Source organism: Cynocephalus volans, chromosome X, assembly GCF_027409185.1.
Source record: "Cynocephalus volans isolate mCynVol1 chromosome X, mCynVol1.pri, whole genome shotgun sequence".
In the NCBI taxonomy this organism is placed as follows: Eukaryota; Metazoa; Chordata; class Mammalia; order Dermoptera; family Cynocephalidae; genus Cynocephalus; species Cynocephalus volans.
Window position 1 is genome coordinate 171,125,458 of NC_084478.1, and position 26,282 is coordinate 171,151,739.

The following is a 26,282-nucleotide window of genomic DNA, read 5'->3' on the forward strand; positions in this document are numbered from 1 at the left end:
TCTCGACTTAACATTTCACATCTCTGTTAATCTCTTAGTTTTCAAGGAATCAGGACACTTCACAGTCTAGACCTCACGTTGGTTTCTTTACATACAATGCTGCTTTACTTCATTGAAATATCACCTAACCTCAACCCTTTCCCCAAATCCTTTACTAACTCTATAGTTTCCTTTGTTTGGAAAGGTGTCCCACAGTTCCTCTGGTGTGCTATGTCCCTCATTGCCATGAGCCAATAAATCTGATGTTGTTGAACTGTGGTGATCTTTGTTGTCCCCTGTGATCATTGGTTGAGTAACCTACAGATGTGTTCACAATTCTCTGTCGAGCAAACCATACCCTACCATGCAATTTTGGAGATACTGGTCCGTGGCCACCTTGGAAATACCGCAGATCCTCCCACTGCACCAAGAGGAAAATTTAGTTTAGTTCCTGTTTGAGGATTGTGTTTTTTTCTCCCCTCTCCCAGGACCTTCAGTTTCCATAAAGCATGACACGGGCTCTCAGTCCAGCTGACTCCAGGTTCATCTGGGGGGAGCACTATTCATCCTTGGCCACCACTGCTGGCTTCCTGATCCAGATCCCAGTTGGCCAAGTGTGAAGAAACTGCCATCTTGACCAGAAGTACTGGATTAAAAACTTTAGAGACTCTGAGTTCTGAAAAGATTATGGAACCCCTCAGCCATACAAATTTAAAATAAAAATGTTACTAAATAATAAAATACATGTAAAGCTGTCTGAAAACACTCTAACTACTTTTATTTTTCAATTATCATATACTGAAAGTGACTTTTCCTTTTGCTGTATATGTCTGACTTTTTATAAAGGTATAAATTCATGAAACTCCACCACAATCAGTATACAGAATAGTTTCAATATCCTAAAACAAATCCCTCCTGCTGTCCCTTTATAGTTATATCTTTTTTCTGTCCATAACCCTTAGCAACCACTAATCTGTTCTACACCAATATGGACTTGTATTTTTGAGAGTGTCATAGAAAATGAATCACGTGATAAATAATCTTTGAGACTGGCTTCTTTACTCAGTATAATGCCTTTGGGATTCATCCATCTTGTTGCATGTATCAATACTGTTAGGTGGGAGCCCTCCAAGCAGCAGTGGCAGCAGCAGCAGCCAGTGGAACTGCACAGCTGGATGCGGCCCCTCACCCCACCTTGGACCCAGGAGGGAGCACCTATGGGTCCGACCAACTGAGTTTGGCTCAGCAGAAGCACATGGCAGTAGGGGTTCATTCTATGACCACAGAGCCTGGAACTGGAACCAAGGTGGCTTAACATAACCACCACCACACCTACTGTCAAGCAAATACAATTCACCACCACAGTAGCAACCAGGGCCACTCCACAGCCAATCTCAGTGTAATAGAAGAAGCAAACCCCCTACCAAATGACCAAGCATCAGTGAAAAAATACTAGAAGTACAAACAATCAAGAAGAAATGACACCACCAAAAGGATACAGTAATGCCCCAAACTCAGACTCCATGGAACAGGGAATCCTTGATATGTCTGAAAAGGAATTTCGAGCAATGATCTTAAGAAAACTTTAAGAAATAAAGGAAGACTCAATTAGAGAACACAATGAAACAAGAAAAAGCATCCAGAATATGAAAGAGGAAATCTACAAAGAGATTAATACCATAAAAAAGAATGTAGCAGAACTTCTAGAAATGAAAAACTCACTCAGTGAAATAGAAAACACAACTGAGAGCTTTAGCAGCAGGGTAGAGCAAGCAGAAGAAAGAATTTCAGAGCTTGAAGATGGTCTTTCTTAAATAACTCAAGCAGACAAAAAAAAAAGGGAAAAAAGAATTAAAAATAATGAGGAAAATCTAAGAGAGACAGCAGACAATCTCAAGTGCTCTAACATGTGAATTGTGAGTATTCCTGAAGGACAGGAGAAAGGAAAAGGTATCAAACCTACTCAAGGAAATAGTAACAGAAAACTTCCCAGGGGTAGGGCAAGATACAGACCTTCAGATCCAGGAAGCTCAAAGGTCTCCAAACAGATTCAACCCAAAAAGATCCTTCCGAAGACACAGTATAGTTAAATTTGCAAAGCTCAAAGACAAAGACAGAATTCTACAAGCAGCAAGAGAAAAGCGTCAGGTCACTTATAGGGGAACTCCCATCAAACTAACAGCAGACTTCTCAACCAAAACCCCACATGCAAGAAGAAAGTGGAACGATATACTCAAAATACTAAAGGGAAAAAATTTCCAGCTAAGAATTCTTTGCCCAGCAAGGTTCTCCTTCAGAAATGAGGGAGAAATAGTGTATTTCCCAGACAAACAAAACTTGTGGGAGTTCATCACGATATGACTAGCCCTGAAAGAAATTCTCAAGGGAGTCATTCATTGGGAATCTGAATAATGGTGACCACTATCACAAATACACAAGAAAGAGCAAAACCCACCATTAAAACACAAATGCCAGCAAGAAAGAGAACGAAGCTAAATCATCCCACCTTAAATTCCCAACTCACATTGAAGAAGAGAAATAAAAGGGGAAATAATGATCAAAAGATAATAAAATCATCTAAACAAGAAGCAATGAAATGACAGGAATTAAGCAACACTTGTCAATAACTACTCTAAATGTGAATGGACTAAACTCCCCATTCAAAAGACACAGACTGACTGATTGGATTAAAAAGCTAGACCCAAGTATGTGCTGTCTTCAAGAGACCCACCTCACCTGTAGAGACACACATAGACTAAAAGTGAAGGGATGGAAAAAGATGTGCCATGCAGATGGAAACCAAAACTGAGCAGGAGTAGCTATTCTTATACCAGACAAAATAGACTTTAAACCAAACAACAACAACAACAACAAAAAGACAAAGGAGGCCACTATATAATGATAAAGGGAATTATCCAGCCAAAAGACATAACAATCATAAACATGTATGGCACCCAATAGCAGAGCACCCAGATATATTAAGCAAAAACTCTTAGACCTACAGAAAGAGATAGGACCTAATACATTAACAGTGGGTGATCTGAACACCCCTCTCTCAGTATGGGACAGGACTTCCAGGCAACAAGTCAACAAAGAGACACAGGATTTAATCTACACCCTAGACCAACTGGACTTAGCATATATATAAAGAACATTTCACCCAACAGCTAAAGAATACACTTTCTTCTCATCAACTTATGGTACATTCTCCAGGACAGACCACATATTAAGTCACAAATCTAGTCTCAACAAATTTTTTAAAAGTTGAAATCATTCCAACTATCTTTTCACACCAATGGACTAAAACTGGAAATAAACAATAAGCAAAACACTGAAAGCTATACAAATACATGGAAACTAAATAATAGGCTTCTGAATGACCTATGGATCCAAGAAGAAATTAAACAGGAAATCAAAAAATTTCTAGAAACTAATGAAAATAAAGATACATCATACCAAAACCTGTGGGATACTGCAAAAGCAGTACTTAGAGGCAAATTTATTGTAGTAATTGCTTACATCAAAAGAATGGAAAGACTTCAAATAAACAGCCTAACACTATGCCTCAAAGAACTTGAAAAACAACAACAATCCAAACCTAAGGCAGTAGACAGAAAGAAATAATTAAGGGCAGAGCAGAACTAAATGAAATAGAGACTCAAAAAACAATCAAAAAGATCAACAAGACTAAAAGTTGGTTTTCAAGAAGATAAATGAAATAGACACACCATCAGCTAGATTAACAGTAAAAAGGAGAGATAAGACCCAAATAACAAAAATTAGAAATGAAAAAGGAGACATTACAACTGATACCATAGAAATACAGTGAATCATTAGAGACTATTATAAACAACTGTATGACAAAAAATTTGAAAATCTGGAAGATATGGATCAGTTTCCAGACACATATAAATTACCAAGACTGAACCTGAACAGACCAATAACAAGCAAGGAGATTGAAGTGGTAATCAGCAATCTTCCAGCAAAATAAAGTTCGGGTCTGGATGGCTTTACAGCTGAATTCTATCAAACTTCTAAAGAGGACTTAATACCAATTCTCCTCAAACTATTCCAAACAATTGAAACAGATGCTACTCTCCCAAACTCATTCTATGAGGTCAACATAACTCTGATACCAAAACCAGAAAAAGACACAACAAAAAAAGAAAAGGATAGGCCAATATCCTTGATGAACCTGGATGCTAAAATCCTCAACAAAATATTAGCAATCAGAATACAGCAACATATTACAAAACATTATACACTATGATCAAGTGGGATTCATCCCAGGGATGCAAGGATGGTTCAACATATGAAAGTCAATAAATGTGATACATCACATCAACAAACTCAAGGGCAAAGACGATATGATTATCTCAATAGATGCTGAGAAAGCATTTGACAAAATTCAACATCCTTTCATAATAAAGACACTCAACAAATTAGGTATAGAAGGAAAATATCTCAACACAATAAAAGCCATTTATGACAAGCCCACCACCAGCATCATTCTGAACGGGGAAAAATTGAAGGCCTTCCCCTTAAGGACAGGAAAAAGACAAGAATGTCCACTCTCACCACTTCTATTTAACATAGTACTAGAGGTACTAGCCAGAGCAATCAGTCAAGAGAAAGAAATAAAGGGAACCCAGATTGGAAAAGATGAAGTCAAACTTTCCCTATTTGCAGATGACATGATACTATATATAGAAAAACCTAAAGACTCTATCAAAAAACTTGTAGAGCTGGTTAATAACTTCAGTAAAGTTGCAGGACACAAAATAAAAGCCCCCAAATCAGTTGCATTTATATACTCAAATAATGAACTGACATAAAGAGAAATAAAGAAAGTAAGCCCATTTACAATTGTCACACAAAAAATAAAATACCTAGGGATCAATTTAACCAAGGAGGTGAAAGAGCTCTACAATGAGAACTACAAACCACTACTGAAAGAAATTAAAGAAGATACAAAAAGATGGTAAGATATTCCATGCTCCTGGATTGGAAGAATTAACATTGTGAAAATGTCTATACTACCCAGAGTGATCTACAGATTCAATGCAATCCCCTTCAAAATACCAATGACATTCTTCACAGAAATGGAAAAAACAATCTTACCTTTCATATGGAAAAACAAAAGACCGTGAATAGCCAAAGCAATTCTAAGCAAAAAAAAAAAAAAAAAAAAACCAGAGGCATAACTCTGCCTGACTTCAAATTATACTACAAAGCTGTTATAACCAAAACAGTATGGTACTGGTATAAAAATAGACATTCAGACCAGTGGAGTAGAATAGGGAACCCAGAAATCACTCCTCAGGCCTATGGCCATCTGATATTTGACAAAGGCAACAAAAATCTACATTGGGGAAGAGACTGCCTCTTCAACAAGTGGTGCTGGGAAAACTGGATATCCATATGCAGAAGAATGAAACTAGATATGCATCTCTCACCATACACTAAAATCAACTCAAAATGGATTAAAGACCTAGGTATAAGACCTGAAACTGTAAAATTACTAAGGGAAAATATAGGTGAAACACTTCAGCATGTAGGGCAGGGCACAGGCTTTATGAACATGAGCCTGAAAGCACAAGCAGGAAAAGAAAAAATAAGCAAATTGGACTATATCAAACTAAAAAGTTTCTACACAGCAAAAGAAACAATCAACAGAGTGAAAAGACAACCTACAGAGTGGGAGAATATTTTTGCTAACTATGCATCTGACAAGGGACTGATATCCAGAATATACATAGAACTCAAGCAATTATACATTTAAAAAAAATGACCCAATTAAAAAATGGGCAAAGGAGCTGAATAGACATTTTCCAAAGGAAGACAGTCAAATGGCCAACAGATATATGAAAAAATGCTGAACATCACTAGTCATCAGGGAAATCCAAATTAAAACCACATTGAGATACCACCTTACTCCAGTTAGACTGGCTATGATCAAAAAGACGGTGAATAACAAATGCCGGCAAGGATGTGGAGAGAAGGGAACGCTCCTGCACTGTTGGTGGGACTGTCAATTAGGAGAACCATTGTGGAAAACAATATGGAGGTTTCTCAAACAATGACAGATAGATCTTCCATACGATCCAGCAATCCCTCTTCTGGTTATATATCCAGAGGAATGGAAATCATCATAGTCAAAGGGATACCTGCACTCCCATGTTCATCGCAGCTCTGTTTACCGTAGCCAAGATATGGAACCAACCTAAATGTCCATCAAAGGATGACTGGATAAGGAAACTGTGGGATATATACACCATGGAATCCTACTCTGCCATAAAAAATAATGAAATACTCCCATTTGCAACAACATGGATGAACCTGGAGAAACTTACCTTGAGTGAAACAAGCAAAGCACAGAGGAATAAATACCTCATGTGCTCACTCATATGTGGGAGCTAAGAGAGAAAGGAAGGCAGGAAAGAAAGACCACAGCAGTGCCATCATCCGACAGAGGGAGGGGACATTCCTAGGGCTACAAAGTGGAGTGGGGGGGAGAGGAGGAAGGGGAGGGAGGCTGGGGGATAATTGGGTGTGGACAGGGGGTGCAAGGGTAATTTCTGGTGGTGGGTGTGCCCCCAGTGTGAATCTGACCCTCACATCATGGGCAGGAGAGGTGACAATTAGCTTTGTATCTCATGAATATTCTTAATAAATAAATAAAATAAAATAAAATAAAATAAAAAAATACTGTTAGGTCCCTGGAACCGAAAACCTGGCTTTTAGAAAGCCCCTACCCCTCAGTTTTGTTTCTCTAAGTTTCATTCTTCAAGGTCTCTGCTCCCATGAGCAGGCTGAGCAAGCTGTACTCAGACTGCGACATTGTCACTGCTTCTCCACCAGCCCAAGGTTTCCGGAGTGGAACACTGTGACCGTCCTAGGCTAGGCCGGACGCCAATCTTATTCCTAGAAAAGAAGACACTCGCCTGCCTCTCGGTGCTGACGCCATTTTTCGGCTCAGCCCGGCAGGTCCGCTTGTCGCTTGCTAATAAAAGCTTTTTTCTTCCTTTACCTGGCTAGTGTCCCCCTCCTCCGCGACCTGACACTTGCTTCATTCTGTTTTATTGCCGAGGAGTATTCCATTATGGATGTACCAGTTTAACTAACGATGCACCAGTCGAAGGACATTTAGGTGTTTCCAGTTTCAGGCTACTATGAATAAAATTGCTGTGAACGTTTGTGCACAGGCTTTTGTGTGAACAGGTTTCTACTTCTAGGGTAAATACCCAGGCAGGGAAGTGAAGTGTCCCCCTAGCATTATAAAAAAGTGCCAAACTGTTTCTCTGCCACTGTGCATCCCTGACAACAATGCAGGAGACCTACTGTTGCTGTGCATTTTTTGTCACCATACTTGGCATTCTTAAAATTATTATTTTAACTATTCTAATAGGTATCTCACTGTGATTTTAATTTGCATTTTCGTAATGTTTGATGATGTTTAACATCTTCTTATGTGCGTATTTGCCATCCATACCTCTTCTTTGGTAAAGTATCTGTTCAAAATTTTTGCCCATTATAAAAATTAGATTGTTTTCTTACTGCTGAGTTTTGAGAGCATGTTATATATTTTGAATATGTCCCTTGCCAGATATGTGACTGGCAAATATTTTCTCCTAGTCTGTACCTTGTTTTTTCATTCTCTTAGCAGTGTTTTTTATAAAGCAAAATTTATTAATTTTGATGAAGTCCAATTTACCAATTTCTTTTATGGATTGTGTTTTTGGTATCTTCTCAGGACCCTTCTCCTAACCCCAGGTCATGAAGATATTCTGCTACGTTTCCTAAAAGTTTTATGGTTTTACATTTTACATTTTAGATCTACAATCCATTTTGAGTTAATCTTTGTACGAGGAGTAAGGTTTAGGTTAAGGTTCATTTTTTGCAAATGAATGTCCAATTGTTATAACACCATTGGTTGAAAAGACTATGCTTCCTTCATTGAATTGTTTTTACACCAAATCAGCTGGGCATACTTGTGTAAACCTATTTCTGGACTCTATTCTGTTTCATTGATCTATGGTTCTATCTTATTAACCAATACCATGTGATAGAATTTGGACATGTTGTTCCTGCCAAAACTCATGTGGAAATCTGATCCCCAATGTGGCAATGTCAGGAGCTGTTGGAATCATGGGGGTGGATCCCTCATGAATGGATTAATGCTCTTCCTGGGGGGTGGGTTCCTGAGTGAGTTCTCACCTTATTAGTTCCCATGAGAGCTGGTTGTTTAAAAGACCCTGGCACCTCCTCTCTTTCTCTCTCTCTCTCTTGCTTCCTCTTGCCATGTGATCTGCTTGTACCCACCGGCTGCCAGCCACTTTCCACCGTGAGTAGAAGCAGCCTGAGGTCCGCACCAGAAGCAGGTGTCCCAGAATCGTAAGCCAAATAAACCTGTGTTCTTTATAAATTACCCAGTCTCAGGTATTCTGTTATAACAACACTAAATGGACTAATATACCATGTGTCATGATTACTGCAGCCTTGTAGTAAGTCATAAAATAGGGTAGGGTAAATTCCTCTAACTCTATTATTCTCTTGCAAAACTTTTTTGGCTAATCTGGTACCTTTGCCTTTCCACATAAATTTTAGAATCAGCTTGTTTAAATCTACAAAAATGTCACTGGGATTTTGATTGGCATTGCATTAAATCTGTATATTTGAGAGAATCAATATATTTAGTATGTTGAATCTTATAGTCTATGAATATGGTATGTTTCTTCATTTATTTGAGTCTTCTTTGATTTCTTTCATTAACATTTTGTAGTTTTTGCCACACAGACACTGTACATGTTTTGTTAGATGTACCTAAGTTTTCAACTTTTGCAGCAATTGTAAACATTATTCCTTTTTTTAACTTTTGGTTTCCAATTACTCATTGATAATACATAGAATACAGTTGATTTTCATGTGTTGATCTTATATCCTGCAATGTTGCTAAAGTCAGTTATTAGTTATGGGAGGTTTTTTTTAAAGATTCTCTGGAATTTTCTACATAGCCAATCATGTTATCTGTAAATAGGGACTATGTGGGTTTTTTCTTTCCAATGCATGCCTTTATTTTATCTTGCTTTATGACACTGGCTAAGACTTCCACTACTATAATGAATAGGTATGATTAGAGTGAACATCCATGCCTTGTTCCCAATCCTAGGGAGAATGCACTCAGTTTTTCACCACTAGATATGATGTTAGCTGTAGGTTTTTGGTACATTTGTCAAGTTAAGAAAGTTCAGTTCTAGTCCTAGTTTGCTGAGAGTTTTTATCATGAATAGATGATGTATTTTGTCAAATGCTTTTATCTGCATCAATTGATATAATCATGTACTTTCTCTTCTTAATTCTGTTAATATCGTGGATTACATAGATTTATTTTCAAATATTGAATCGGCTTTGCATTCCCTGGATAAACCACACTTGGTTATGGTATGTTATTCTTTTTATATATTGCTGCATTCTATTGGCTAATATTTTGTTGAGAATTAGTATGTCTAGCTTCATGAGGGATATTGGTCTGTAGTTTTCTTTTTTTGCACTATCTGGCTTTGGTATTGAACAATACTGGCATTGTAAGATGAGTTGGAAAGTGTTCCCTCATCTTGTATTTTCTGGAAGAGATTGTGTAGAATTGGTTTTATTTCTTCTTTAAATATGAGGGCACTTCAAAAAGTTCGTGGAAAGATTCATATTATCTTTTAATTCTATTTTTCCACGAACTTTTTGAAGTGCCTTGTATTTAATAAAATTCACCAGTGAAACAGTCTGAAACTAGGTATTTCTTTTGTGTGCATGTTGGAATATTTTTTAATTGTGGTAAAATACACATTAAAATTTACCATCTTAATCAATCTAATATGTACAATTCAGTGGCATTAAGTATATTCACAATGTTGTGCAACCATCAATACTACCTAGTTCCAGAACTTTTTAATCAGCCCTTAAAGAAACCCTGTACCCATTAAACAGTCACCCCCCATTTGCTCTTACCCCCAGCCCCTGGCAACCACTAATCTGTTTGCTGTCTGTAAGGATTTGCCTATTCTGGGTATTTCATATAAATTGGGTCATACAATATGTGGCCTTTTGTCCTGGCTTCTTTCACTTAGCTTAATATTTTTAAGGTCCATTTTATACCATGTGCCAGTACTTTGTTCATTTTCATGGCTGAATAATATTCCATCAGATGGATATACCCCATTTTGTTTATCCATTACCAGTTGATTGGCATTCGGGTTGTTTCTACCTTTTAACTACTGTGAACAGTGCTGCTACAGGAATCCATGTATATGTTTTTGTTTGAATACTTATTTTCAATATAGGGGGAGTGTGCCTATACCTAAGTGGAATTGCTATGTCATATGTTAATTCTATGTTTAACATTTTGAGGAACCACAAAACTGTTTTCCAAAGCAGCTGCACCATTTTACATTCCCAACAGCAATGTATGAAGGTTGAAATTTGTCCATATCCTTGCCAATACTTATTTTCCTTTTTGTTTCTTTTCTTTTTTTAATTATAGCTATCCTGATGGGTGTGAAATGGTATTTAATTTGTGGTTTTGGTTTGCATTTCCTTAATGACTAATGATATTGGGCCTCTCTTCATGTGTTTGTTGGCCATTTGTATGTTTTCTTTGGAAAGATATCTATTCAAATCCTCTGCCCAGTTTTAAATTGGAGTTTTTATCTTTTATTATTAAATTGTAAGATTTCTTCACATATTCTAGATGCAAGTCACTTATCAGATATGATTTGCAAATATTTTCTCCCATTCTGTGGGTTATCTTTTCACTTTCTTAATGTTATACTTTGAAGCTCAAACGTTTTTCATTTTGATGAAGTCCAATTTATCTATATTTTCCATTTTTCTCATATTTTGGCATAATATCTAAGAAGCCATTGCCAAATCCAAGGTCATGGAGATTTAGCCTTGTGTTTTCTTTTAAGAACTTTTATATTTTTATCTCTTAGGTCTTTGATCCATTTTGAGTTAAATATTGTATATGGTGTAAAGAAAGTGTCCATTTCATTCTTTTGCATGTGTATATCCAGCTGTTCCCACTCTATTTATTGAAGAGACTACTCGTTCCCCCGTTCAATGGTCTGGGCAGACTTGCCAAAAATCAATTGACCTTTGATAGGTTGATTTCTGGATTCACAAGTCTAGTCCCCATTTCCTCTCTCTGATTTTTGTTTCTCTCTTTCTCATTACCTGCCTTCTATTGAATTATTTGAACATTTTTGGCATTCCATTTTAATTTATCTATTGTGATTTTTATTATACCTCTTCATATAATTTTTTTATTGCTCTAGGTATTACAGAATACATACTTAACTTTTCATTGTCTATTTAGAATCAATATTTTATCATTTGAATTGGAATCAAATTCAGTGGAACATAAAGTTCCCTGTACCCTCCTCCTATTATGTTATGGTTGTTTTATGTATTATATCTATATACACTGAAAACTCCATCACACAATGTTCTATTTTTGTTTTTAACTATTAAACATGTCTTAAAGAATGTTCTGGGCTGTGGTTCCAGTTTCAGTTCAGTTTTTAAAGTGTTTGCAGTGTCATTTGACTCTGTCTAGCATGTGCACCAACCAGGGGACAGTCTGGTATTTGAGCAGAAGTTTCAGTTCTCACAATCTTTGGTATACTAATTCGGATTAGAGCCAGGCATGTGCAGGTTGGAGATGAATCCAGGAGTTTATGAATAACTTTGTGGGCTTACTTTCCTGAGATCTTTTCTCTCTGTAATCTCTCAACTTTCTTTAAAAAATTTTTTCAATTTCATTTGAAATATTTTAACATTTACTTGTACAGTGTATTCTTTCAACACATGCATATACTGCACAATGATTCACTTAGGGTAGATAGCATAGTTTTGTACCCATTAGTCCACCACTTTTCCTCCTCCCCATCCACCTCCCAGCCTCTGGTAACCATTACTCTGCTGTCTACTTCTATGAGTCTCTCAACTTTCCAGTTTTCTGAGTTCTCCTTTTTGGTTCTCTAACCAGAAGCTGCCAACTCTCACAACTGCACCATATCTAAGGCCAAGCAATGGGAGGACAGAGAGAAAAAAGCAATGAGCTTTCGCCCCAATCTCTTGGTTCTTCAGCTCCACCAAATGGAGAGTAATATTCGCCTTCCTTAGAGTTTTGGCTCCTGCAGGGCTCTGTTGCCAGCCACTGTCACCGCCACAGGCATACCTAGGGCTAAGGCATGAGAGAATGGAGCAAAAGAAGAGGAAAAAGCAGGGGATTCCACTCCCAACACACACACACAACGCTATCTCTGAGCATTAGAAGTTAACTTTCCCACTCCTTGAACCAGAATTAGTTGGTTTCTCCTGGAGCTCTCTTTGCAGCATAGTGCTCACTTCTAATTTTCAAGTTGTGTTTTAATTCAGGCTGGGGAATAATAGAGGGAGAAAAAAGAAGGTAAACTCCCCAACAGTTTAGTGATACTTTTTCCTATCTGGTGGCTTTTTGCTATATGCCTGTTCTATTTGCTTTTTAGAATTTTCAAATAGCTGGGTATGCATTTTGTCAAGGTTGTATAGTTGAGTTCAGTGAGAGATAAAGGGTGGATTGTGTTTACTCCATCTTACCTGGAACTAGAACCTCTATTGACTTTTTAATTTAATTCTCTGTCAAATAATTATTTTGGCTTTAAACTTATTTCTTTATATGTAATATGTAAATGCTTATGTTTTGATGATTTTATTGTTTCATTAACCTTTACCTACCACAAATAACATGCTGTGTTTTTAGTACTTTGTCATTAATTATGACTATGAAACCAAACATAGTATATGAGAGATCAGACTTCCAAATAAAACTATTTCAAACTACAAATGCTCTCGTCTTCTCCCCAAACCCCATTTTTTAAAAATCACGTTCATCATTATCATTTATAAAGGGTATGGTAGCTCATGTTCATAAATTATTTGACTATCTCCATCAAAAGATGGGTCCCCTTCTATAACCTGGCCTTAGTGATGTGTTCTGATGGATAGAATGTGATGGAAGTGATGCTGTGTGATTTCTGAACTTAGATTACTAAAGGTGATACAGCTTCCAATGGGCTCTCTCTTGGGGCCATATAAAAAGTTTGACTACCCTGTAGCACCCATGTTGGAGAGAACACTTGGAGAGAATCCCAGCTATTTGAGTCTTTCAAGCCCAGGTGCTAGACATGTGAATAAAGTCACCTTTGAAACAATCTCAGCTCTGGCCATCCTGAGATAGACTGTCAGGTCAAGACACTTCTAAATTGCATGAGATCCACAAAAACCATGAGAGATAAAAATGGTTGTTGTTGTTTTAAGCCATTAAATTGTGGGGTTATGCAGCAGTAGATAACTGGAACAACAACAAAAAAAGGTCCATTGAAACTGATTTCACCATTTAAAAAATAGGATTAAAAACAAACTATGAGAGGAGGCAGGGCAAGATGAGAGACCAGAGGTGCCCAGGGTATATTCCTCCCACAGAAAAAGTACCAGAACAATTAACAGACACTAAATATAGATGGGATCATCTATGGGAAGTGTAGGAGTGCAGCAGGAGACTGGTGAGTTCTGTGTGGAGCATGAAACCCCAAGATGGTGGCATAGAGGAGAGAGAGAGGCACATGGCATCAGCCATCATGTCTCTGACACCCGAATCAGCACAAGAGGAACTTCCCCCTGTGGTGAAAAGGTAGGCAGAGGACCCACACCAGTCCCCATCTTGACAACAGAGGTGCACATAAGCTTTGGCAAGACAAGCCCAGAGCCAAGTGTGGGGAGCACCCTAGAAAACACATACTGCATCGCTCTAGAACACTAGCATGAACTGTGCACTCCCCACCCTCACCCTCATGACCCAAGCCAATGCATGACAGGAAAGATGTGAATATCCAAATCCAGGAATCTCAAAGCTCCCCAATAAATGACCTAACAACACACCTCAAGAATCTAGAAAAGCAAGAACAAACCCAACCCAAAATAAGTAGAAGAAAAGAAATAAAAGTCAGAGCAGAAATAACTGAAATTGAGACTAAAAATATAATACAAAAGATCAAGCAAATGAAAAGTTTGTATTTTGAAAAGATTAACAAAATCAACAAACCGTTAGCCAGACTAACCAAGAAAAAAAGAGAAATGACCCAAATGAAATCAGAAATGCAAATGGAGACATTACAAGATTCATCAGAGACTATTATGAACAACTATATGCCAATAAATATGAAAACCTAGAGGAAATAGGTAAAATTATGGACACATATGACCTACCAAGACTGAATCAAGAAGAAACAGAAAATCTAAATAGACCAGTAACAAGTAACAAGATAGAATCAGTAATAAAAAGCCTCCCAACAAAGAAGAGCCCAGGACCAGATGGCTTTGCCGATGAATTCTACCAAACATTTAAAGAAGAACTAATATCTACTTCTTAAACTATTTCAAAAAATGGAAGTAGATGGAATTCTTCCAAACTCATATTACAAGGTCAAAACCAGGCAAGGACACAACAAATAAAACTACAGGCAACTATCCCTGATGAACATAGATGAAAAAAATCCTCAATAAAATGCTAGCAAACAGAATCCAACAGCATGTCAAAAAAGATTATACACTATGATCAAGGGGGATTTATCCCAGGGAAGCAAGGATGGTTCAATACACACAAATAAACATTATATATCACATCAACAGAATGAAACAAATAAAAAATATGATCATCTTGATAGACACAGAAAAAGCTTTTGATAAAATTAAGCATCCTTTCATAATAAAGACTCTCAACAAAATAGGTATAGAAGGAAAGTACCCTAATACAATAAAGGCTATACATGTCAAACCCATAGCTAACCTCATACTGAATGGGGAAAAGCTGAAAGCTTTCCCCCTGAGAACTGGAAAAAGACAAGGATGCCAACTTTCACCACTTCTATTCCACGTAGTAATGGAAGTCCTAGCCAGATCAATTAGTCAAGAGAAAGAAAAAACGGCATCCAAATTGGAAAAGAAGAAGCCGAGTTGTTCCTGTTTGCAGATGATATGATTTTACATAGAGAGAAACCTAAAGATTCTACCAAAAAACTCCTAGACCTAATAAACAAATTCAGTAAAGTAGGAGGATACAAAATCAACATACAAAAATCAGTAGAAATTAAAGAAGACACACACACACACAAAAAATAGAAAGACATCCCATGTTCATGGATTGGAAGAATCAATATTCTCAAATACTAACCAAAGTGATCTACAGATTCAATGCAATCCCCATCAAATTACCAATGACATACTTACTTAGTAGAAATAGAAAAAAAGTACTCAAATATTTATATGGAACAAAAAGACACCCTGAATAGCCAAAGCAATCTTGAGCAAAAAGAACTAAGTGGGGGTTATCCCACTCCCTGACTTCAAAATATGCTACAAAGTGATAATAATCAAAACAGCATGGTACTGGCAAAAAAACAGACACATAGAATTAGAAATAAATCCATGTACCTACAGCCAACTGAGTTTTGACAAAGAAGCCAAGAACATACATTGGAGAAAGGACAGTCTCCTCAATAAATGGTGCTGGAAAATTGGGCATCCACATGCAGAAGAATGAAACTAGATCCCTACCTCTTACCATATACCAAAATCAACTAAAATGAATTAAAGACTTAAACGTAAGACCCAAAACAATAAAAATTCCAGAAGAAAACACAGGGGAAACACTTCAGGACATAGGTCTGGGTAAATATTTTATGAATAATACTTCAGAAGCACAGGGAACAAAAGCAAAAATTAACAAATGGGAGTATATCAAACTAAAAAGGTTCTGCATAGCAAAAGAAACAATTAACAGAGCAAAGAAACAACCTATAGAATGGGAGAACAGATTTGCAAATTATGTATCTGACAAGGGATTAATATCTAGAATATACGAAGGACTCCAACAACTCAATAGTAAAAAAAAGAAATAACCCAGTTAAAAAATGGGCAAAGGAACTGAACAGACATTTTTTGGAAGACATATAAATGGCCAACAGGCATATGAAAAAGTGCTCAACATCACTAATCATCAGAAAAATGCAAATCAAAACCACAATGAGATATCATCTCACCGCAGTTAGAATGGCTCTTATCAAAAAGACAAAAAATAGCAAACGCTGCTGAGGATGTGGAGAAAGGGGAACCTTTATACACTGTTGGTGGGAGTGTAAATTAGTGCAGCCACTATGGAAAATAGTATGAATGTTTCTGAAACAACTACAGATAGATCTTCCATATGATCCAGCGATCCCACTACTGAGTATATATCAGAAGGAATGGAAATCATCATGTCCAAGGGATACCTGCACTCCCATGTTTATCGCAGCTCTATTCACAATAGCCAAGATTTGGAACCAACCTAAGTGTTCTTCCACAGATGAATGGATAAGGAAAATGTGGTATATGTATACAATGGAATACTAGTCAGCCACAAAAAGAATGAAATTCCTCCATTTGCAGCTACACGAATGAGCTTGGAGAAAATTATATTAAGTGAAATTAGTCAGGGACAGAGAGAGAAATACCACATGTTCTCACTCATATGTGGAAACTAAAAATAGTTGATCTCATGGAAGTACTGAGTAGAATTGTGGTTCCTAGAGACTGGTGGTGGGAAGGGGTGGGAGGATGGGAAGAGGGTGGTCAGTGGATACGAAATATTAGAGAGATATTAAGAATGGCATCTAGTATTCTATAGTATCTAGGAGACTACATTTAACAACCAAGTACTGTGTGTTTTTGAATAGCTAGTCGAGATGGTGTTGAATGTTCCTAACACAAAGAAGTGACAAATGTTTGAGGTGATGGATATACTAAGCACCCTGATATGTACCCAACTATCGTATTGTACTCCATAAGTATATACAATTATCATAGGTCAATTAAGATAACTAATTTTTTTTAAAAAGAGAAAGTTTGTTCACCCATTTGCACATACGGCAAAAATTGGTCTTTAACCTGGTTTTAACTTCCAAACTGTTTCAATGCTCCAAAAATGCACGTCTTTTCTTCCTGCAACCCTTCTCCCTTTAATTAAGTTACTTTCTTAAATCAGAATTTCCATTTTTCTCACTGCAGGCCATCTCTATACCACAACATATTTATCCATTCTATTGTTGGTGAGTATTGAAAGCAATCTAGAGATGATCTCTGAATTTCTTATACCTAGTACAATGTAAATGTAATAGTATCCTAATAAAATTTAAATTTAAAGTACTTTATTTATTTATTTATTTTTTGAAAAGTAGACTGCAATTTATTTAAAGGAAATACCTTTGATCCAGCAATATCAATTATGGAAAGTGATCTAGAACAATCAAAACATCTAAGAGTAAAGGTATGTATAAATTGATGTTTACTATTACACTGTTTATAGTTGCCAAAATCTGGAAATAATCCGAAAGTCCATCAACAGAGAGGGATTGAATTAAATGTGGTACATCCATCTCCTGAAATATTATGTAACTATTACAAAGAATGAAGTAGGTAAATTTTCACTGTTACAGAGGAGTGCTCATAATAGACAGTAAAAAGAAAAAAAGAACTCTGATTAATATACCACAACTTTACAAACAATATAGCTTATACATGTGGGTATGTATGTCTTTACATAGATTTGCATTAAAATAGAAAAAGATGTTATTGGAAACATATCAAATGTTAATACTGGATATTTCAAGAGGGCAATTTAGAATTAGTCAAGCGAAGATTATGAAAATTGTCTTTATATTATTCAGTGTTCTTTGAGTTTTCAGATAAATATGTATTCCTGAGCTTTTGGCAGCTTAAACAAAATATAGGCTAATTTCTAGTTTGAACTTAGTGTAAAAGTCAAATTTTACACTAAATTTAAAGTACTTTAGATTGTCTTTAGATTACTTAAAATATTTATAATGCCAAGTGCAGTATGAATGCTATGTAACTCGTTGTTGTACTGTGTTGGTTTTTGTTTGTATTATTTTTATCATTGTATTGTTATTTTTAAATTACTTTTTAAAAAATGTTTTTGGTCTGCAGCGGTTCGTTGAATCCACAGACGCAGAACACACGCATGTGCAGGGCCGACTGTAATGCTGCTATAAACATTCTCGTATATGTCTTTAATGCACATAAGTACTCATTCTTGGTAGGGACTACACCCAGGATGAGGAAGTGACAGGTCACAGGGTATTCAACTGTAGTTGATCCTGACAAAGTTTCCAAAGTTGTGACGACAGCAGTTTTTGGTCCTCCACCTCCTGAACAACATTTGCCATTGTCAGAGAATAATATTGGCCAATCTGGATAGTATAAAATAGTATCTCATTGTGGTTTTAATGTGTGTTTTCTCTGTTTACTAATGATATTAAACTTTTCTTTCTCTCTTTCTCTTTTCTTTGTCTTTTTATTTATTTATTTTTTTACCATTTGGAGGTCCTCTTTTGTGAAGTTTCTATTCAGGACTTTTGCCCATTTTTCAACTAGATTGTCTGCCTTTTGCTTATGAATTTGTAGAAGTACTTTATATGTTCTGGATACAAATCCTCTGTTACTTGCATGTATTACAAATCTTTCCCTACCGTGTAACGTATCTTTTCACCCTCTTAGTAGTTTGTTTTAACAAACAAAATGTCTTAAATTTAATAAAGTCCGACTTATTTATCTTATTTTTTAAAACTATGCAAAATTTACTTCCCTAATTTAGTTTATGTTATTAAGCTATAAATTTAAAACAGGCTTGACTGAAAATAATATTTTTAGAATAACAAATTATAAATATAAATAAATGATTACTTTTCTCAGACTTTTATATATTTTTGGTTTACAGATGACAAAGTAAACACTGAATCTGTTTATATGCCATTGACCACACACTTGACTGTGTTTACCTCCATGCAGCTTTCAAGAAACCTAGCTCAACGTTTGCAAAGGGCAGAGGACAGTAGAATTTCCTACTGAGACAGCCCACAGATTTGAAGTAGTAAATATCAATGCTTTGAGAAGACAGACCTAATTCTGAAACTTGGTTGGTCTTGACGCCAGCCTAAACTTCATTGTGGTTACAGAGGATGGATATCTGCTCGTCTCCGAAACTGGATTATTTTCCTTTCCAAGGGAAAGAACACAAAAGCTGTTATGAATAGATCCAGCCATTTGTACTTCTCTGCTTATCTCATCTTAATCCTATGCTTTCTTCCACTTACCTTCTCTACATATCAGCAGGGCTCCAATGAGGCCTGAATTCAGGTCTTTCACCAGGTCCACATGAGAAAGATATGAGTAGGTGAGACATGGTGGGTCAGAGGCCATCGGACCATTCTCTTTCAGGACCTGCCAGACATAGGTATGGCTCTCCCCAGGAAAGACTTTATCATCTTCTTTCTCCTTTTGGCTGGTCTGATCGGCATACTCAGCTCCTAAAGCAAGAAGGAATAATATTGTCCTTTGTATGTCCATTGTCCACTCAAAGAAATAGATCAAGATTATTGTCACCAATAGATTCTACATAAGAGACAGACTTTCCACCACTTTATTTGAAATGCTAACAAGCAGCACCTATAAATGGGGAGACGCCTCATATATTCCAGAGAAGCTCAAGACCATTAACCCTAGTATGAGTGGTGAAAACTAGCTTCTCATGAACATCTCCAGACTCTATTAACCAATAACATTGCCTTCATTATTGCATCTTTTTGCCTAATTCAAGTCAATTGAACAACAAACATGCATGGGGTGTGTACTTTGCCACAGACTCTAATAGGCACTGGTGAGGGTCAGCGAGGAGTAAGATACAGAGATTTCTTTAAAAAAATTTTTAACTTGGTTCTTCCCTGGAGGGCCAACACTACATTTGTTGGGGGACATGGACATATAAAGGTACAGTTATAATACAATGTGGAATCATTCACCCATTTATTCAATAAATATTTACAGAGTTATTTTTCTTTACCAGGTTCAGCTACAAGCTGAGAATATAAAGATCAACAAGACAGAAGTCTCTGTGCTCGTGGAGCAAACAGTCCAGTGGTCAAAAAAATTCAACAAGCTTTCTGTGCTTCAGTAATGCTTGATGAAGGAACTGGAATTTTAGATGAATCTTAAAAGATAGATGTATTTGTGTGTTCTTTTTTGTGTGCTTACTATAAGGAATTTAATATTTTTGTAATGTGTATGTTAGAAAATTACTCCTGGGATTGCATTGCTACTCTCACTTTTCTCTTCCAACACACTTTTTATGATGATCTATTTTAATGTACATTGCAAACTTCATGATAGTTTACTCATATATACTTTAAAATTCATCTCAAAAAATAAAAACATTTTCCTACATAAATGAAATGACATTGGAACACCTAACAAAAATTAACAATAATTCCTTAATATCACCTGATACCAATGCAATATTCAAATTTTTCTAATTGCTTCAAAGGTGTCCTTTATAGCTCATTTGTACAAACCAGAACCCAATGTAGGACCTCACGTTGCATCTAGTTGTTTAGGCCCATAAGTCCTTTTTGGTCTGGAGTAGTCCCTTTTTTATGATACTGATTTGCTGAACAAAATTAGGCTTGTAGTCCTGTAGAATATCCCACATTATTGATTTCACTGATCTTTGTGGGGTCGTTTAGCTTGTTCCTCTAACCCCTGTATATCCTATAAACTGGAAGTTAGACCTAAGTCCTGATTAGATTCAAGTTAAACAATGGTTTTTTTGGCTAAAACATATTAAAGGTGATGCTGAGTACCTCATATTGCACCATATCAGGGACAGATAGTATGCTCAGTGATGCTAAAATTGACCCCAGCAGTAGCCCAATGTTAGCATTTTCCACTTGTAATCAGAAGGAAATCTCTGGGATACTTAAATAAATTAAGCAAAAATGGCTGGTAGAATAGGTGGAGAACATATTTAACCAGCGTAAGTGACCCAGCCCAGAAAGCTCTGAGACTCTTCCTTTCCAGAAATGGATTGGATCTAGTTTTCCTTGGACAGAATAACTTGGCCAGCCAGATCTGAGATGGACCACTGCATCAGGGCCAGCAGCTTCAACACACACTAAATGATATTTCACTGGAAGCATACTGACAAGTAATTTTAAATTTTCTAGTAGTCATTTTAAGAAAAGTAAAAAGAAACAGGTAAAATTATTTTTAATAATGTATCCTATTTAACCTAGTAGATCCAAAATATCATTTTAACATGTACTCATAAGCAATGAATGAGATATTTTACAGTCTTTTTTGTACTAAGCCTTTGAAATCTGGTGTGTATTTTATAGCATGTCTTAATTAGGACTCACCACATTTCAAGTTCTCAATAGTCACAAGTGGCTTGTGGCTACCATACTGGACTGTGCAGTATAGACTCTGTGGCTGGTGTCCCCTCATTGGAGGGGACAATGCTTCTCCTGGAATGTGGCCATTTAGGGATCCTGATGGGTTTAACTTGAGCTGGATTTTAGGATGTTTATCTCTCCATATTCGTGATGTTAAAACTTTTGTCTCTCTCTAATGTTAGTGGAAAAGAAAAAGGTAAAAGTGTGTTGGCCACCTTTTTCTCTATTAATCTTTGGAATTTTCCCCAATGCTGAACTCTATATGTGTCTCTATAAAATATAGTCAAACATAGTTCTTCCAAATTTGCCATGGCTTCCTGTCTCCGATTACATACCTAAATGTTCAGGGTAAAATTGGTGGTGTAGAAGCACAGAAAGGTAGGTGGCGCCCCACCTTTGCCCTATGCCTGCTAAGGACCCACACCCCTGTAAGACTCCTATAGGGTCTGGGGCCCACAAGGAATCCATGAACCCGTAGGATCTTCATCCCCAAATTACAGGATTACCTGGTAGTAGTAGGTCCTTTCTCACAAATTTTAAAATCCTAGAGGAGGAAAGTTCTGTCATTGGCCTAGTTAGGTAAGGTACCCATCCCTGAACCAATCACCTGTGGCCAAGGAGGTGGGATACCTGAGTCAACTGCTCACAACTAGACCAATCACTGTGGCCAGTGAGGCACAGGCTTTAAAAAAATGTCAGGTCTGTTTGAAGTACATTTAGAGAAGCAATTCCTGGGGGGTAGGGGGTAAAGAACATGTGTAATTTTGAGAATAAAAAGTGACTGGTATCTTCTGTACCCCGGTTCTTGTATTGAGCATCCACTGTAGTCTAGGCACCATATTATTTGCTAATGGTACAGCAATAAACAATACAGATACTGTTCCTAACTTGAGATATTTATATTCTAGTAATTTTGAGAGACAAACATAATGTTCAGTCAGGCCATCAAAAGATTTATAGGAATTTTTAATTCCTAAGAATGGTTTCACCATATGCTAATGATATCATCTGACGTATTAAAGCTCAGAGGCTGATCTTGGTGCTTTGCTTTTCTCTGACTGGTATGCCAGGCAGAGACTTAGGCAGAACATGGATGTATTCATTTTATTTATTGACTTTTCTGGTTAATGGAATCTCTGGAAATGGGATCAATAAATTTAGAAGGCATGGACATGGTATTTTTTTCTCCCTTACTCCTTGCCTCTCTCCCTGCCTGCATCAGTCTCCAGACCGTGTTCATTTGTATCAAAGACTTCTGTGTGACCCAGGAAAAGCAGAGATTTTGGAGATTTAGAAATCTAGGGATATCTTTTTATAGAAGTGGGGGAAATATAGTTGTATGTCTCAAATAAAGATGCCCTACAAGCAAATTAACTTTCACTACATTTCAAATAACCAACCATAGAGCACTGTAACTCTTTGGGGTTCATAAAACAATACATGGTCAGTATTCTACTGTAGTGACCAGGTCTCTCGGTTTGCCTCATCTACCCAGAAGCTTTTTGTGTGTGTGTGTGTGTGTGACCGGTAAGGGGATCATAACCCTTGGCTTGGTGTCGCCTGCACTGTGCTCAGCCAGTGAGTGCACCGGCCATTCCTATATAGGATCCAAACCTGCGGCCGCGGCGCTCCCAGCGCCACACTCTCCCGAGTGAGCCACAGGGTCGGCCCTTCTCAGAACCTTTTCTCAAGAGAGTGCTGAGTAACTCACTCCCCCTGGCCATTGTCATTGTCAATAGAGGTGATCATATTACCTCTTTACTTAATGGAACTAACATGGAGAGAGAATAAATGCTGGAGGCGTCAAGTGAATATCCATACACATTCCTCTGCTACTGGGATCCTGAAGCTACCCAAGTTCTTGCCCTTTCCAGGACCTGGTCATAGAGGACTGTGGATTCCTGACGTGCTTTTCCTTCCCTCTTCCTTCTTGTGGAATGGGACCCTTTTCCAGGTGGATTGTGTGAAACTGATGCTGCCTCCTCCTTTCTAATTCTTCCATACCACGCAACATCAAGAAGTACTGGGAAAGAGGCTTGCTTCCCACCTCTGGGCCACTATCTGTAAGAACGAGGTAAGCCTTGAGCTGCCAGTTGTCTTTGCCATTATGTTAGAAAAGCCTGCCTGAGACTTTCCCTCTAAGACCCGGAACAAGACAAGGCTACCCACTTTCCCCATGGTTAATTCAACATAGTCCTAAAAGTTCTAGCCAGTGTGATAAGGCAAGAGAAAGCAATACAGGGCTTCCAAACTGGAAAGGAGAAAGTCAAACTATCCTTATTTGCAGAGGACATGATCATATACATAGAAAACCCTAAAGACTCCACCAAAAAATTACTAGAACTAATAAATGAATTCAGTGTAGTGGCAGGATACAAATTCAACACACAAAAGTCAACAGTGTTCCTATACACCAATAACAAAATAACTGAAGAAGAAATGAAGAAAGTAATCCTTTTGCAATAGCTACCAAAACAATGAAATATCTAGGAGCAAATTTAACCAAGGAGGTGAGAAACCTCTTCAATGAAAACTATAAAACATTGGTGGAAAAAATTGAAGAAGACACAAAGAAATGGAAAAATATCCCATGTTCTTGGGTTGGAAGAATTGACATCATCAAAATGTCCGCATTTCCCAAAGCAATCTATGCATTCTTCACAATCCCTACTAAAATACCAATGACATTCTTCACAGAAATAGAAAAAAAGATCTTAAAATTTGTATGGAACCAGAAAAGATCCTTTATAGCCAAAGCAATCCTAAACAAAAAGAACAAAGTTGGAGGCATCACTGACTTCAAAACATAATAAAAAGCTATAGTAAGCAAACTAGCATGGTACTAGCATAAAAACAGACACAAAGACCAATGGAACAGAACAGAGAGCCCATAAATAAACCCATGTACTTACAGCATATGACTTATATATGCTTTATACTTACATATGCTTGTATATGTATATATGTGAGCTTACATGTGTATGCTTACATATGCTTACATTATATATATACCTACATATGCTTTATACTTACATATGCGTTATACTTACAGCATATGATTTACATATGATTTAGCATAGATTTGCAACAAAAGTGCCAAAAATATACACTAGGGAAAGGACAGCCTCTTCAATAAACGGTGCTGGGAAAACTGGACATCCACATGGAAAAGACTAAGACTAGACACCTACCTCTCATCATACACAAAAATCAACTTAAAATGGATAAAAGACCTAAATTTAAGACCTGAAACTGCGAAACTACTAGAAGAAAACATAGTGGAAATGCTACATGAAATGGGAGTATGCAGCGCATTTTGGAGCAAGACTACAAAGGCACAGGCAACTAAAGCAAAAATAAGTAAACGGGACTACATCAAACTAAAAAGCTTCTGCACAGCAAGGGACACTATCAACAAAGTGAAGAGACAACCTACAGAATGGGAGAAAGCGTTTGCCAACTATACATCAGACAAGAGACTAATATCCAGATTATATAAAGAACTCAAACAACTCAACAGCAAAAGAACAAATAACCCAATTAAAAATGGGAACAAGGCCTGAATGGACATTTTTCAAAAGAAGACATACACATCTTCTTGCTGGATAGATCCATTTATCATTATATACTGGCTGGCCTTCTTTGTCTTTTTTTATGGTTTTTGTTTTAAAGCCTATTTTATTATTATTATTGTTATTATTATTATTATTATCATCTTTCAATAAGTTTTTATTTAAGATAATGGATCTCATTCCAGGTGTGCCACCATCATCAAGCACACACATCTTACTCTTTTATCCCTAAGATGACAGGACAATAGAAGGACATTTGACTCACCCTCAGAAGCTTTCCAGTAGGATATGCCAACAGCATGAAGACTGACAGGATGAGAAGCCATGTTCTTAAGTGTAATGACCACCGTATCATAAACCTCAGCCCGGATGGTAGGACCCAGCAGACCTGCAGGAATAAGATAACCCCCAGAGATCACTTGGATGATGGCCCTCAAAAAAACCTGTTATTACAAAAGCGAGGGTGAAAGTCAGTGGAGAAGCATGCCTCTGTGTTGATTGATAAAAAGTATATTCTTGTTGCCAACACTAGCTTGTCCTCATGGTTGGTTCTAAGGACAGATTTCTGGAAATTCATTCAATGCATTTATGCATTCATTCAACTAATATCTGAGTTCCTACTATACTCTAGGAACTGTCATAGGCACTGGAGACACAGTAGTGAACAAGGCATATCATGGAGATCACGTTCTAGAGACATTAAAGCACATAAAAAATAAACAAGAAAGTTTCGAGTTGTTATGAATGCTATAAAAGATGATGATGTGCTAGAAAATGATGAGGAGATAAAATTTGAGCAAAGATATGACTAATGAAAAAGAAGAAAGATTTGCAAAGGTCTAGTTGAAGAGCATTCAAAGCAGATGAAACAAATGCAAAAGTTCTGAGGCAGGAAGAAGCCTGGCATAGTTGAGTAACACATGACTGCAGCAAAGTGAATAAACAGGGGAGTAATAGAAAATAAGGATATAAAGGTAAGCAGGAAACATAACATGGAGGATCTTGTAGGCTACAGGAGTTTGAACAAATTTGGATTTTACAAGAAGTAAATAAAAGATGACTTGGAACTTGTTTTGGAGGAACAGTCAATAGGACATGTCGATGGATTAGATGTTGAACAAGAGAGAAGTCAAAGACGACGCCAGTGATTCTGGCTTGTGAAGCTGGGTGGTTAGTCAAGCCATGACACAGAAAACCAAGAGGAAAACTAACAGTTCTGTTTATGAATCTATTACTTATAAGATGCCTACAAGTGGTTTATTGAATAAACTGAATTCAGTAAGATGAAAACATGAAATAACTTTATTTTTCTTAGACCGCTGTTTTTAATTACATTATGTGGAATCTCCCTTTC

At 37.0% G+C, this 26,282-nt stretch overlaps 1 protein-coding gene across 1 annotated transcript in view; it reads right to left on the reverse strand.

The window, feature by feature from the left end:
* The window catches only part of F8 (coagulation factor VIII), a 146,689-nt gene that overhangs the window by 96,931 nt on the left and 23,476 nt on the right, over positions 1-26,282 (reverse strand). The window contains exons 3-4 of the mRNA XM_063084470.1: positions 25,194-25,316; positions 19,224-19,436 (exon numbers count right to left, since the gene is read on the reverse strand). Of these exons, the coding sequence (XP_062940540.1) occupies positions 19,224-19,436; positions 25,194-25,316 (336 nt within the window). The remainder of the gene's footprint in view (positions 1-19,223; positions 19,437-25,193; positions 25,317-26,282) is intronic.